This window comes from Anabrus simplex, chromosome 2 (assembly GCF_040414725.1).
Source record: "Anabrus simplex isolate iqAnaSimp1 chromosome 2, ASM4041472v1, whole genome shotgun sequence".
In the NCBI taxonomy this organism is placed as follows: Eukaryota; Metazoa; Arthropoda; class Insecta; order Orthoptera; family Tettigoniidae; genus Anabrus; species Anabrus simplex.
The window spans coordinates 893,489,879-893,505,461 of record NC_090266.1 but is presented as its reverse complement, the minus strand read 5'-3'; the positions used below and the strand labels follow the sequence as shown (position 1 = coordinate 893,505,461).

General features: G+C 39.2%; 1 protein-coding gene across 3 annotated transcripts in view; it reads left to right on the top strand.

Annotated features, from left to right (window-relative positions):
• Positions 1 to 15,583, top strand: part of arm (armadillo) — a 251,436-nt gene that overhangs the window by 59,422 nt on the left and 176,431 nt on the right. For all 3 annotated transcript variants that reach the window (XM_067141649.2, XM_067141650.2, XM_067141651.2), the window contains exon 5: positions 2,692 to 2,841. In XM_067141649.2, coding sequence (XP_066997750.1) covers positions 2,692 to 2,841 — 150 coding nt within the window. The remainder of the gene's footprint in view (positions 1 to 2,691; positions 2,842 to 15,583) is intronic.

Below are 15,583 nucleotides of genomic sequence, written 5' to 3'. Positions count from 1 at the left end.
GTATCTTGTTGCTAGCGTGAATTCTCAGAAATAGCACTTCCACAATCACAACAACAGTACTGGTACGTAAAGTGTATGCCAGATGTCTCACGGTGTTGCATAATCGATTCATAGTTTGTGTGTCAAAGGTTGTCAATACGAATCTTGAAGATAACCAAGGTTTACCAGTTCAGCACTAGGGAGCCGAAGTATCACTAAAAGTTTCGCGTACTTTAGGTTACAGTGTACTGTGGTGCGCAAGAAGTAGGTAGGTTTCACAAGCCCTTAGAGACATTCAGACCTGCTTTCTGGGTTCAAAATATATATTTTTAATTATCTAATAATAATAATAATAATAATAATAATAATAATAATAATTTCGTGTGGCTATTTCTAGCCGAGTGCAGCCCTTGTTAGGCAGACCGTCCGACGAGGGTGGGCGGTATCTGCCATGTGTAGGTAACTGCGTGTTATTGTGGTGGAGGATAGTGTTATGTGTGGTGTGTGAGTTGCAGGGATGTTGGGGACTGCACAAACACCCAGCCCCCGGGCCACTGGAATTAACCAATGAAGGTTAAAATCCCCGACCCGGCCAGGAATCGAACCCGGGACCCTCTGAACCGAAGGCCAGTACGCTAACCATTCAGCCAACGAGTCGGACTTTAATTATCTGAAACACAAATATAGCAAGATTTATTGCTGTTTGTAATTTGAGATTGCTGCTAATGTTTGGTATGAAGAATAAATTTAAAAATATCATTAAACCAGGAAAAGTCAAGAAATTCAGTTGGAGTTTGAAAAATTGTAGGACATTGATTGGATGGAAAAAGCTTAGGTTCTCGGAAATAATCACCAACTCTGTCTTTGAAAATAAGACATGAACATGGTCAGTATGCTTCTGATTTGTCTTTTGCATCTTGATTCAGTGGCCTGTGGATATTTTCTCTTTAGGTAAAACATCCGTTATTAGTACCAGTACATTTGTGAACTATGAAGGCTACTGTGATTAAGTAGTGTATTTATTCAGTTTTAAGCAGTCACCGGTTGTAAGCGGACCCCGGGATCTGCAGAAATGAACGTTTAGTAAAAAGATCCAAGCATACAATGCATAAGGAATGAATATTCTGCCATTTAATTGCCTTATATTCATCACATATTTAGTTGTCGCGGTCTTTGTGCAGAGCATAGTCTTCTGTAACATCGAGCACATTCGAGATCGAACATTTTGTGAATTCATGACCGATGATTTTTCATGTAATGTTTTAAGACAACACTAGAATTTCAAAAGCTTCATTTAGTACAAGATGTTGTTTTTATGACATTAATTTTAGTACTTGTTTTTCACGCCCTCATGTCGTGGGCATTGTATCATTGTCACACTGTTTTTCCACTAAAAATTTTTTAATGAACCGTTTTAATTAGAAATTTTGTAGTAGAAAAAGTTTTAGTCTCTGACAAAATATTTTTATGGTTTAATAATTAAGTGTTTCCATCAGCGTGTTTGTATAATGTATCATTTCTCACATTTTTATATACTGAATTTTAGTAACTGGCTAAACTTTTAGCTTCGTTATTATTTTAAGGTGTACTCTTGAAGATTGTTTTTAGGCTGAAGATGCCCTGAATTGAGGGTGAAACATGTCCCATTTAACTGATAGTATGTTTATGTAACCACTATAAGTGGAAATTAATGCATTGAATAGGTGGATTAAAGATCGCCTTTATTGTTTTTGAACTATAAATTTTCAATACGGACAAAAAATGAGATTTATAACATGTAAAACCAGAGTACCCGGAGAAAAACCTCTCGCACCTCCACTTTGTCCAGCACAAATCTCACTTGGAGTGACGGGTATTTGAATCACGGAACCCAGCGGTGAGAGGCTGCCGCGTAAGCCACGGAGGCTACTTAAGGATCAATATTTCTGTTTTTTTTTTTTTTTTCTTTTAAGTGCTGGTGATATTAACGGTTATATGGTAACTTTAAATATTTTATTTAGATGACAGGTTTTGTGTTTTAATTATAACTTATTTAAGAGTATATTGTGAGAAGGTTAGGTATCAAGTCTGCAAATTATTCGGAGGAATGTTTGATTGCTGATGAAGAGAATAAGTTAGATTCTCAAAACATGTACAGCATTTTATTAATATAGATTAAATAACTTTTTATAGTATTTATAGGGCAGGTATAGATCTTCACTAGTGTTATTCATTGGTGTATTAGATTTGTCGATACAGACCATAATCGAACTATAATGGTCAAAGTAATAAATATCTGAATGGGTCATACTTATTTGGTTGCTATCTCCAATTTATAACCTACGATATTCCCTTTAATATCCTGCTGTTTTTGCTCTGTCCATTCAGACCACCCATATATGATGCATTATTAGATTAACTACAAATGTTATTGTGTTTATAGTATTGCATTTGTAAGCTCTTGGCAGCATTGTCTTTGGTTTAGTGTAAACTGGAGAAACAGATTTAATCCTCAACCTGAATAGTCCACTACATAGAAACTGGCCAGTTCATAAATTGGCCTTTCACATTGGGCAGTATCTTAGTTTCTGAACAATAGTGTAATACATACCATGTTTAGCCTTCAGGCAGAGTAGCCAATACACACACTTAGGGATGAATGATATTATATATATTTTTACTTCATTTACAATGACAAATGTGTGGTTTCTGACTATGTTTCTGTGATTTTAGGATGATGCAGACTTGGCTACGAGAGCTATTCCTGAATTAATAAAACTCTTGAACGATGAAGATCAGGTTGTTGTGTCTCAGGCAGCTATGATGGTCCATCAACTCTCAAAGAAGGAAGCTTCTCGTCATGCCATTATGAACAGTCCTCAGGTAAATCTTTCAGAATATCCTTCTAGATATAGTGTTAACCCTTTTGATGCCAGGTTGTGATGTAGTGGTTGCGCTAAGAATGCTAAGACAATTTTAATGAAATTGCACGTGCTGAGGAAAAACATTCTCCTAATTACATTTTTGCAGGTAAATCCCTGTTCTTTTTTTCTTTCTTTCCTTCTTTTTTTTTTCTTTTTTTTTTTTTTTTTTTTTTCTTTCCATAGCACACAGGTAAATAGAGAACATATGAGTGATTATAATTGCAATAGAGTTTCATTTCCTTAATTTAAAAGTGTGTGAAAGCTTTATTATTTTTTGAAAACGTAAAATTTAAAAATTTGCCTAATTTTTACATTCATAGTGTATTTTTTATCATGGGTATGATACTTTGTGAGAATATTCAGCTAATTTTGAATAGAAACTAATGTTTTGTGCAATTATTGATAGTAATTTTTGAGAATGGCTAATTTTTACAAAATTATGCACACGCAGGTTAAATACGCAATAAATTCTTCTTTACTTTGAACTCGTGTCAGTCGATAAATTATTCTCTAATGAATCACTTAATGTTAAAACATTTAATATTTTAATAATCTTTCATCTACTTGTCCATCTTTACACTATTGGAGGTAAATAAACGTATAAACAAGCAACACAAAGCAGCAGAGTGCAGGGCTACCGTGCGTGGAACTTACAATGCGTCGAAAGAAAGTTGTATAAAACTGATATCAATATCGTATACCTATTATCAATATTTTCAGAGAGTATAAGCTCCAGTGTTTCCGGCCGTATTACTTGTGCTGCCATCGTGCAGCAAGAATTGAAGATACAGACAAAGGAAAAACATGGCCGATGGATCGGCCCCCGGCATTTGTAACAGCAGCTCACATGGCCGATAGATCGGCCGTCTGGCGCTATGAGAGATAATGAGTTTAAGTTATGATACTAGAAATTGTGGAAAAATTGTTCTGAATTCTGTAGGGACCTTCTGAACCAATTCCTTCTGGTTGTCTTCTTGTTGTGAAAGAAACTTTTGTCCACTTGTACTCTGCCATGTATGTTCTTTTCCTGCAGCCATATCCTTGTTAGTGAAGTGTGGACAATAGCTGATCTGGTCTGCTAAGTGATATGTGGTGGCAGGATGCTTCTTATTGTGGAGTAGAAGCGAGTATTTTGGACATGTTGTGAGTCATAACTCTCTTTGTGCCTGGACTTCCCTGGTAGTTCATTCGCAGGGTGAAATAATACAGGAGTGTGTATGTACACAAGACTAGAAACAATGTTTTGGACGATCCCAAAACATTTCAGTAAAATGGTTCTACTTCTATTTGATACAAGTGAGGTTCCATAGAATTGAGTGACACACTATTGACTCTTTCCACTCGCGTGTTGACTACAGCTTTGTAATGTATGAGTTTCATTTTCTGTATTGATGGCATATATAAATATAATATTGAAGGATGTTCCTCCTAATCAATAAAAGTTCAAATTACAGTGAAACCTCGATTCTCCGTTTTTTCGAGGGACCATGAAAATAAAACGTACAACACGGGAAAACGGCAAATCCGGGAATGAATGAAAACCATCAACAATTTTGCTAATCATCACAAAAATGAAATATGTGTAATTATAATCTTACAAAAACTCCTAAACCAAACCAAACTACAGCCCCAGTGGGACTTTGCCTGCCAAGTGACCACTGCTTAGCCCGAAGGCCTCCAGATTACAAGGGGCGCATGGTCAGTGCGACGAATCCTCTCGGCCGATATTCCTGGCTCTGTAGATCGGGGTTGCCATCTCACCATTAGATAGCTCCACAATTAAAGGTAATCGCGTAGGCTGAGTGGACCTGGAACCAGACTTATATCCAGGTAAAATTGCCTGACCTGGTCGCAATGGAACCCTGGCCCTCTGGATGAGAGGCGGGCATGTTAGACCGCGAAACCGCATTAATTACTGGTACGCGAGTTCAAAATCTCGATACTTTATATTCAATTTTACAGGGGAATCTTCGACAGTTTCCCGTGAAAACTTCTTTCAGTTCAGCAACTTTGATTAGGCTAGCCAAACTCTTCGAAAAATCTAATAACGCCAAGCCAAACGACAATCGACCCCAAGTAGTTTTTAATTCTCTCATCTAATAAAATAAGGCACATTAGATACAAAAGCACCCAAAATGATGGCAAAATTCGTTTATTTCTTAATCTTTCATCGTAATTTGGTCTCTGGTATACTGTTCGTGGTCAGTTTCTGGAAATCTCGTACCGCGTAAATTAGGCCTACGTCGACTTTTAAAGGTTATGTTGATCTCGAAAACATGGTTTCGAATGTATCGATTCTTAAAAGTTCTTGAATGCATTGTATTCAATTCTGCGCGTCACAAATCCAATCAAATTGGAAAGATAAAAGAAATATCAAAACTTAAGAAATTATGGTTATTCGTGGCCTTGAGGTCATCTGGAAAGCGCGCTCGCTGCACATGTCAGTACGAGTTTGAAATGATACCAACCATTTAAAATGTAACGTGCGCAAATAAAACGACTGCGGTTTTTGGTATTTTGATACGAAAACGTAAAATTCTCAGTCCTACATTAGGACCTAAACAGTAATAGGCAATCCCAAGATCTCCCATGGCTTTTTTTTAAAAATGTAAGGTGCAACATCTGTTTTGGTCTCTCTAACAATCATGTACGATAATATTAAAATACTGAATTTGTGTTGAGATGGAGCAGTTTCGATTCCTGCTTGAAAGCCCAGTTACTCTGCAGTGCCCTGAGCAAAGTGCCGAAAACCTCTTCGGCAGTACGATCGAAAAAATGTAAAAATATAAACATCTAGCCCTGGACATAATATAGACGTTTCATAAGTGCGAACATTTGACGAAACTAGTTCAGTCTTCAAGCAGAGCTGTCGAAATGCGCCGTGTCTCCTTGCAATTGTTGTGGCCACTCTCTGCTTTATGATTTTCCGAGATTCTCTAAACAATATCACCCGAATGCGATGCTAAGATGGTCCCTTATGCAAGTTCACCGCCGATCGCTTTTCCAGTACTGGTACAGTACTTGCTTTAATTATCGCAGTGACAGGGCGTTAACGCCAAAATCCATAAATATGCCAGAGTCGTACTTTCGTGAGATACAGTTTATTTTAAAAAAACGATTGATCGAGGATTTTGCGTTGGTGGGACTGGAATTTCTGGACGATTGATCCGGGAAATCGTTTTTTCGGGGAACGGATAATGCGGGACTTTTACAGCGTGATTTAATTACGATGCTCGCGGGACCACGTAATTTGAACGCATATTCCGGGAACGGATAATCGAGGTTCCACTGTAGTACACAGTTATATTACTGTATACAGGGTACTAGTTTTGGCCCTATTTTTGGGCCATCTTCAGCTATATAACTATAAGTAAGGCTCGGAAGTTGAAGACCTATAAATTGCATAAAATAGACCTAAAATATCCAAAAAGGAACTAAAAACTGGCAAAAAACGTAAAAATGTGATGCAAATGAATGGCATTTTTAATTACATACAATGCAAAAATATGAGTGAAATACTTCTTTTAGGCAGTATATACACTGCCTGACAAGAAAAGTTGAGCACCCAGGAGTGATTGAAAGTGAATGAAATTACATATGCTGAAGGACCGTGTGCCTTTATTGAGCTAATTACAATATGGGATGAAAGAGACAAAGCCGTTGGCAGTTACAGGTAGAATGTTGGCACCGGGTCAGTAGGGTGCTGCACCTCCACCCCCGGCTGCAATGCATGCCCTTATGCGGATCAGAATGGTGTCAAACAGCCCTTAGATCTTCTCCCGAGGCAAGTTCGTCCACAGTTGATGCAGCTGCCTTCCAGATCCCGCAGGTTGGTATTGGGACGGAGGCCCCTTCCAATGTCATTTCACGTCTGTTCAATGATGGAAAGGTCCAGGGATCTTGCTGGCCACAGGAGGACCTCAACGTGCTCTAGGCAGTCCATGGACACGTGCTGGGTGTGGACGTGCATTATCTTGTTGGAACGCTGTCTCAGGGTGGTATGCTATAAGGGGTAGAACTTGCAGACACAGAATGTCTGTGGCGTATCGCTGTGCCGACAAAGTCTGCTGAAGCACTATTAGAGGTGACCTGACCTACAATAACCCAGAATGAACATATGTTATGTCGGGCCTCATCTTTGGACACTCAAGGAAAAAAGATTTTTTCCTCAACGTCTGTGCCTTAGTTACGCGAGATCTCAAAACTATTTAGCCTGTGCATAAAAATATTTCTGAAAGTATACACTTGAAATCTTGTCAGTTTGTTACACTAGTGCATGATGAAACTAGTCTGTGATGTTGACATTAAAATAGTACACACTTTATTTATTTGTCCGTTTGTTACGTTAGTGATTGATGAAGCGAGCCAGTGCTTATGTTGATGACATTAAAATAGTTTGCAAACGCTTGAATTCTTGCAATGTAGGTCACTTACAGTGTTGAGCTTGATGTTGACGTATACTTTGTGTTGTCCACATGTTAGATTAAAATTCACAAAGTGGTGCAAGTGCACACGTAGATATTTATAAGTAGTTCTACATCATTGTGTGGTGTCACTTTGAAATTGGTTAATGGCTAGGAGGGAAGTTCTTTCTCGGTACTATTTATTTGGTTGAATGGGACGGTGGTGTTAAAATCCAAGGTTGTAGGTTAGTTGTGTATGTCTAGATTGGATGTCTGTAAATATAGATGATTTATGTAAGAAATTGGACTCAATGAAGCTAAGTGTATACTATTTTAACGTCGTCAACATAAGCACAGACTCATTTCATCATGTAACAGACAGACAAGATTTTAAGTGTATACTTACAGAAATATTTTGTGCATAGGCTAGTTAGTTTTTAAGATATCTTACATAGCTGAAGATGGTGTTAAAATGTAGGGCTGAGCTAGTACCATGTATACAATAATATAATTGTGTACTAATTTGAACTTGTATTGATTAGGAGGAACATCCTTCAATAATATATTTATATCAACTACAGGTCTACAACCACCATCCAGTGCTTTCTCTGTCTAGCTCTGGTGGACCCACTGTTTTGCCTCCCATAACTATTCCGTAGACTACACTAAGACTGATTTATTATTCAGTGATTGCTGCTAGCTTCTCGGCACTGTGGGAACCAAGTTCAGACAACTTCCTTTGAATACAATGACAATGTTACTCTGTTTCCTTGGTGATGTATTTGCTCAATGCAAAGCAATAGCGGGAAAATGGCGGCAGCTGGCTTGATGGAGGATGAAATACTGGCATCGATTTAGACTAAATTTACGATCAACTTTTTTTGAGGACAGTGATGAAGGTGTTGTTTCAGAAAGTGATCTGAGTGACAGTAATAATGACAGCAATATGTGCGGTTATGGGAGACGTGGTAATGTGTTGCCGCATCTTGGACCTCGCTGGTGCGTACAAAATTCCAATACTGCTTGGAGATCATGGACAACAGGTGATATACATACATACATACATACATACATACATACATACATACATACATACATACATACATACATACATACATTATAGACCATTATGCCTCTCAGCATTCAGTCTGCAATCCTCTGTGAATCCTCTATTTGCAACTAGTCCAATCTGAAGGTACCTCACCAACACTCCATGCTTATGTTACTACTTTATGAAGTCATTTCTTCCCTGCCTTCCCACTATATTTCACCATTTCAGGTCTAATTTCATCTAACCCTGCTGCTTTATGACAATGGAGTTTATTTACCATCCTTTCCACTTCCTCAAGGGTAATTTCACAGACATCATTTTCCTCCTCCCCATGAGCTTGGTTGTTCGCGACACCACCAGGAAGATTTCTTTTTACGTTGAGAAGAATAGTTCACCTGAATTACCCAAAATACTGTTCTTTTCTTTTTCCTCCCTTCCTAAGATTTTTTTATTACTGTCCAGAAAGGCTTCTCTGCTGCTTTACCTAGTCTTTCCAGGTTATTACCAAAGTCTTCCCACGACTTTTTCTTGGATTGAACAACTATTTGTTTCGCTGTGTTTCTTTCATCTACATACAATTTCCTGTCTGCATTGGCCCTTGTTTGGAGCCATTTCTGATAAGCCTTCTTTTTATGTTTAAAAAAACGCTCTCACTTCATCATTCCATCAAGATGTTCGCTTTCCCCCATCTTTACACACAGTTGTTCCTAGGCATTCCCTTGCTGTTCCTACTACAGCATCTCTGTATGCTACCCATTCTCTGTCCATATCCTGAACCAGCTTACTGTCCGGTATACCGGGTGAGTTGGTCGTGCGGTTAGAGGCGCACAGCTGTGAGCTTGAATCCGGGAGATAGAGGGTTTGAGCCCCACTTTCGGCAGCCCTGTAGGAGGTTTTCCGTGGTTTCCCATTTTCACACCAGGCAAATACTGGGGCTGTACCTCAATTAAGACCACGGCCGCTTCCTTCCCATTCCTAGGCCTTTCCTATCCCATTGTCGCAATAAGACCTATCTGTGTCAGTGTGACGTAAAGAAAATAGCAACTGTCCACTCTTCGAAACTTCTCACTAATCATATCCTTGTACTTCTAATTTCCTCGTCCTGGAGATTTTCTTCCCTTATTTGTTTGCAGACAAATTTCACTTCCTCTATCATAGGCCTAGAGATACTTTGTTCACTACAGATCAGATCCCCAGAAATGCTGTACATTCCTAAGAGACTTGGTGAATTCGAAGTCTGTTAATATATAGTTTGTTATTGATCTGGTACCCCTAGCCTCCCATGTGTAGCGGTGAATAGCCTTATGCTTGAATGTTTTCTTAACTGCTAAACCCATACTAGCACAGAAGTCCAGCAAACACTTACCATTCCCAATATCTTCCTTATCTTCCCCACATTTACCAATCACCCTTTTGTATCCTTCAGTTTTATTTCCAACTCACACATTGAAATCGCCCATTAGCACTATCTTATCGTTGGTTTTGACCCTGACTAGAATGTCACTCAATGCTTAATAAATGTTGTCAACTTCATCCTCATTTGCACCCTCACGTGGTGAATACACTGAGACAATTCTTGTCCTAATTCCTCAAACTGCCAAATCTTCCCACATCATTCGCTCATTTACATGCCTAGCAGAAACTATGTTGCGTGCAATGGTATTCCTGATGAACAGCCCAACCCCGCACTCTCCCCTTCTCTTTATAACACTGGTCAAGTACACTGTATTTTCTCCTATCTCTTACTCAATATCTCCCCTTACCCGAATAGCATTTAAGGTTTGCACACACGAACGCGCGAGCGGGAGCGGGAGCGATCCCAATGTGAACTATTACGAGTACAGAATCCACACACTAGAGCGTCACTCTCTCGCCTACATGGCTGGATTGCAGCGAACCATTTCCAGTTTGCTGCATGCAGTGTTTTCCCGCGTCCCGCGTTCATTGTGAACAATGACAATGGCGACTGAACTGTTGATATTGTGCATTAAGAAACTGTCAGTGCTTTACGACATGAGTAATTGAAGACCATAAGAATGTAAGGAAGAAAGATACCTTGTGGAATGAATAGGAAAAGAACTGTATATACCGGTATCAATTCTTTAATTATCACTGTCTGTTTGTGACTTGTTTTGCACATATTTCTCCATTCGTAGACATCCAGATACATGTATATGTAATCCCAAAAATAAATATTTGAAAATAAAGAACTCTGTTCGTGTGGCTGTTGGTCACAATATTGTGAAGAGTGTTGCTTGCGTATAAACATGTGCACGTCGCGCTGAGGCACTGTCTTGGATTGGCAGCTGTTGAGAATGGAGCTCCCATTGGATGTTACTGCCAAGTGCATGCATATCAAAAATCTTTGTGAGTGGTGTAGAGAGTTTGCAGCCAGTTGGACTGAAATTCACAACGAACAAAGGAGCGGGAGACTGTCAATTTCTGTCGAGACAGCCGTGAAGGTTGAGCAAGTTTTGCGTAAAGATCGGCGAATCACCCTGGATGATCTCTGCACTTTGGTTCCTGAGGTTTCTTGAAGTGCTGCTCACAGAATTTTAACGGAAAAGTTGAAATACCGGAAGGTGTGCGCAAGATCGGTGCCAGCACCGACGACGAGATGAAAGATGAGGTTAACTACTTCCTGAATGGCATGGCGGTGAGCTGGTATGACATGGGCATACAAAAACTGTCACAGCGTCTACAAAAAAAAGTGCATCGACCGAAATGGTGATTGGGTAGAAAAATAGCTAAATGTTCAAGCTGTAAAATCATGTAAACCATTGTAGAAATAAACAGGTCTATGTATTTATAAAAATATAGGAGACCTTATTTTTGGGATTACCTTCGTAAGATGTATGCTAGAACTGTTATCCATGCTAAAGAACTCCACAAATTTCTCATGATCATTGAAAGCTACAGCGGGTGCTCGTTGTGCATCATTGTCAACATTTTCAAAGGCTCCGAGTTCTGATTCCCTTGGATCTAAATCTTCGTAATTTTCTGTCATGTAGTTGTGCAGAATGCACGTTGTTTTATTGATGAGGTTCATTGTGTCCACTTAATTTCCATGGGTCTGTAATAAATTCTTCATTTCTGTGCTTGTATGCCAAAGGCATTTTCTACGACCCTTCTTGCTCCACACAGTCGATAGTTGTAATTTTCTTTGCGCTTGTCTTCTTCTGCTTGCCTGTATGGAAATGGTCTCATTAAGTACCCTTTCAGGGGAAATGCATATCGCCGATTATGAAATGAGGCGCACGCACAGCCTGTCCAAGAAGATTTTTGTCTTTCGGCACACCAAGAGCACCCGCTTCTAACCATTGTCCCATTACAGAGTTCTGGAAAATACCACAATCACTGTTTTTTTACATCCTCTCCGATATCCATACATAGGAACGTGTAATCTGGACCAACAATTGATAAAAGCACAATAGAGAATTTCTTCAGGTAACAAAAATAATTTGATCCACTGTTTCTCGGACATTTTATAGTAACGTGCTTGCAATCAATACTACCAATACAGTTTGGGAATTATCACATTCTATAATATCCTTTTGCTGATTATATCCATGTTTTGGTAGATGGTTCTGGCATATATATTCCTTGCATTCTGTTACAAATAGCTTGGCAAACATTTCGCACAATAGCGCTAACTGTTGTGAATCTGACCTGGAAACTGTGACCAGTTGTAGAATAGGAATCTCAAGTAGCCAGAGTCTTTGAAATCTGAGGCTCCACTAAATCCAAGCGTTATTTGAATTTTTCTTTTTGCAAATTTAAAGGGATTTTTCTATAGCACTTCATTCCCTGCTTATTCCTGACATGTAATTGTACTGTGGCTCCCCTCTACTGAGATCACTTGCGTTTGTTCTCGTGCCTGAAACTAAAATGTTTTTGAGAAAGAAGGGCCTGCCTCTTAAAGCAGTTTCATTGCTGCACATTCCAGGGTCACAGAAATAACCCCAGAAATAACTGGGTTAAGCTAAATAAAGTAGTAGTAATTAATAATATGAACCTGCAGTTATCACCCTCAGCAACTGCTAGAAGCAGAAGCACTTCCTCATTAGCCAAATTTGTTTCAGCTACTGTTTCCCGCTCCTGTATGAAGACGAGGGCGAACTTCGCAGAGACCACGGGATTGTAGGTTTCGCTCCCGTTTCCCGTGTTGGTGTGTGCAGACCTTTACTCCTAGCACATCCAGATGCATCCTCTTTGCTGACTCAGCCAGTTCTACTTTCTTATATAAGCCTTAGTAATATTGATAGCTCCCCGTCAAATTCCATTTCGTTTGCAGACGTTCCAAGTCTCCCGATTTGAGCGGGAGACTCCCGATTTTTCATCATTCTTCCCGATCTCCCGATTTTCAGAGCAACATCCGTAATTTTCGTATTATTTTAAACTTCCGTGGATTTCCTCGTTCTATCGATATATGGCTGAGTATGGCTTGTCAATACAGTAGAACCTCGATAATTCGAAATCGGTTAATTCAAAATCCCACGTAATTCGAAGAAGCTCTCGTTCCTGGAAACATGAGATACAGTTTTGCATGTTATTTAAAATGTTTAATTCGAAATACAGATAATTCGTAATTCGAAGTACATTGTCGGCCCCATTACCGAAATTCAGACTTTTAATTCGAAACTGCCTTTACATTTTAAAACAATAGTATGTTAGAGAATAATTTCAACTCGAAATTTATCCGCGTCATAATAGAACGCGTGTTCCGGAACGTGGAGGGGTAGCTTTCCGCACTTACACTCACTTCGGTGAGTCTACAGTGCGCTTCATGATTGCCAAGTTGAATGAAATCGGAATTCTTTGGTATTCAACCTTTTAAGGAACGCCGTAATATCACGCAACAGGCAGTGTGCGGGAAAACAGAATGCGCGAACACTGGCGATGCCGACAGTTGACGAAAAAGCGTGGATCATATAATAAATTCGTAGGCACCGAACAATACTGTCATTGCTGATGAAACTGCATTTCTTTATTTTAATGCGAGCCCAAACGGTCTTATGGTTTTAAAGGAGAAAGTGCCAGCCGGAGAATGGTACAAGGGTCGGGGATGGGGGTCATAGTAGTGCGTTGCAATTGCAATGCACATGGAAGCGAGAAACTTTATCTCCTCGTCATAGAAATGTTCGATAAGCTACAATGTTTAAAGGGCGTCTGGCACTTTCCATCCCAGTACAAAGCATCTAAAAATGCAAACAGTACTGATATCCAAGAAATAATGCATTTGCACAGGGGAACCAGCATAATTTATCCTCTTCTTTGAATTGTGTGATTTTTTTTCCTTTCGTTGCGTGAGGTTATGTTCGTCAGTGATTTATTTGAACATTGTAAATGCACCTTGTTGGATACATTTCGGAAATAGTTTTTCCATGGCATTGGAAAGGTTTAAACTGTGAATCGAGGTGATGGCATGTATTAATGGGTCTTAGAATACTTTGTGACGCGGCAAGTGTTTACATTTCTGAAGTACAAGAGAAGTGCCATGGCGGGAAATCGTACAAGGATAGAGTCATAGGAAAGTTTGATTTTAAGGGCTTCGGGTACTTTCTGTGTAAATACAAGGCATCTAAAATGCATACAGTATAGTACTCCAATGAATAAAGCACTTGCACATGGGAGCCAGCATAGATTTCTCCTCGTCTTTGAATCGTGCTTTTTTTTTCTTTTTTTTCTTTCTTTCATTGCGTGAGGTTATATCAATTTGCCAGTGAGACATGTAAGTGCATTATTTGAATACTGTAAATGCACATTTTTGGATAAATTTTGGAAATATTTCTTTTTTCATGGCATTTGAAAGGTATAAACTGTGAATCAAGGTTAACTGCATGCAGTAACGGGCCTTAGAATATTTCGTAACGCGGCAAGGGTTGGTACTTCTGAATTGCCAATTGGCGGTTAATTCGAAATCACGTAATTCGAAGTCCGATTTTTGAGTCCCAACGACTTCGAATTAACGAGGTTTTACTGTAGTTCTAATAATGATACCAGATGGCAGTATGGGGCACAATGGCCAGTTATGTGCTGCTCCTTTGTCTATAATAGTCATTCTCTTTGCAAGTGAGTCAAGCGAGTAACATTCTCTTTGGAGTAACCTAACCTCAGAAACATAGTCGTTCTACCCGGGGCAAGACCTGCAGAAGTGCTCGTGTTGTGCCTTAATATTTGTTTTGGCCAAAATGTCAAAAAAGAAATATGATGCAGTGTTTAAAAGCGCTTATAGGGAAGAGTTTCCGTGTTTGAGTGAACCCAGAGAGCGACCAACGTTCACATACTGTACTATATGTAGGTGTGATTTTTCAATTGCGCATGGCGGGAAATGCGATATACTCAAGCATATGCAAACGAAAAAACATAAGGAGTGTGTCCTGTGTGTAGAAAGAAACCAGAAACTGAACTTTTCATGTAAAAACTAAGATGTAAATCCTGTGATGAATGCCGAGGCGTTATTTACGTCATTTATAGTAGAACATAACCTGCCTGTAAATTGTGCCGATCACGCGGGACCTTTGTTTTGCAAAACGTTTCCCGATTCGGAAATCGCTGAACGATATGGGTGTACTAGAACGAAACAGCGGCTATCATTACAGAAATGTGCATGGAAGAAAGGGCAAAAATTGTATCACTTTTGCAGGTGAATGCATTTTCTGTTGCTGCTGATGGTAGCAATAAAAGCGACTTGAAGATATATCCCATTGTTGTAACATTTTTTAGGCCTGAACTCGGTGAAATTCAGAGTTGTCTACTTTCTGTGCCGAATTTAGAAGGGGATGCTAGTGGAGCTAACATTGCCATTCTTTTGCTCTCAACTTTTCGGGAATTCTGCATTCCATTAAAAAACTGCCTAGTTCTTGGTGCTGATAATGCTCCAGTAATGGTAGGATTAAATAATGGTGTGGCATGATATTTGAAGCGGGAAAATAGTAACATAATCATCGTAGGCTGCTGTCGTCACCTAATTAATCTTGCTGCCGAGAAGGGTGCAGCGTGCTTGCCCATAAATGTAGATGAAAGTATAATTGATATATTTTATTATCTGGAAAGAAGTGCAAAGAGGAAAGAAAAGTTCAGAGAATTTGAGACTTTACATAACACGGAGATCAGGAAAATTCTGAAGCATGTGCCTACTCGATGGTTATCACTAAGATGTTTAGATAGGATTTTGCTTCAGTGGGACCTTTAGATTACATTATTCAGGAGCGTAATTGTGAGTAAGGATTCTCAGATGGGAATTT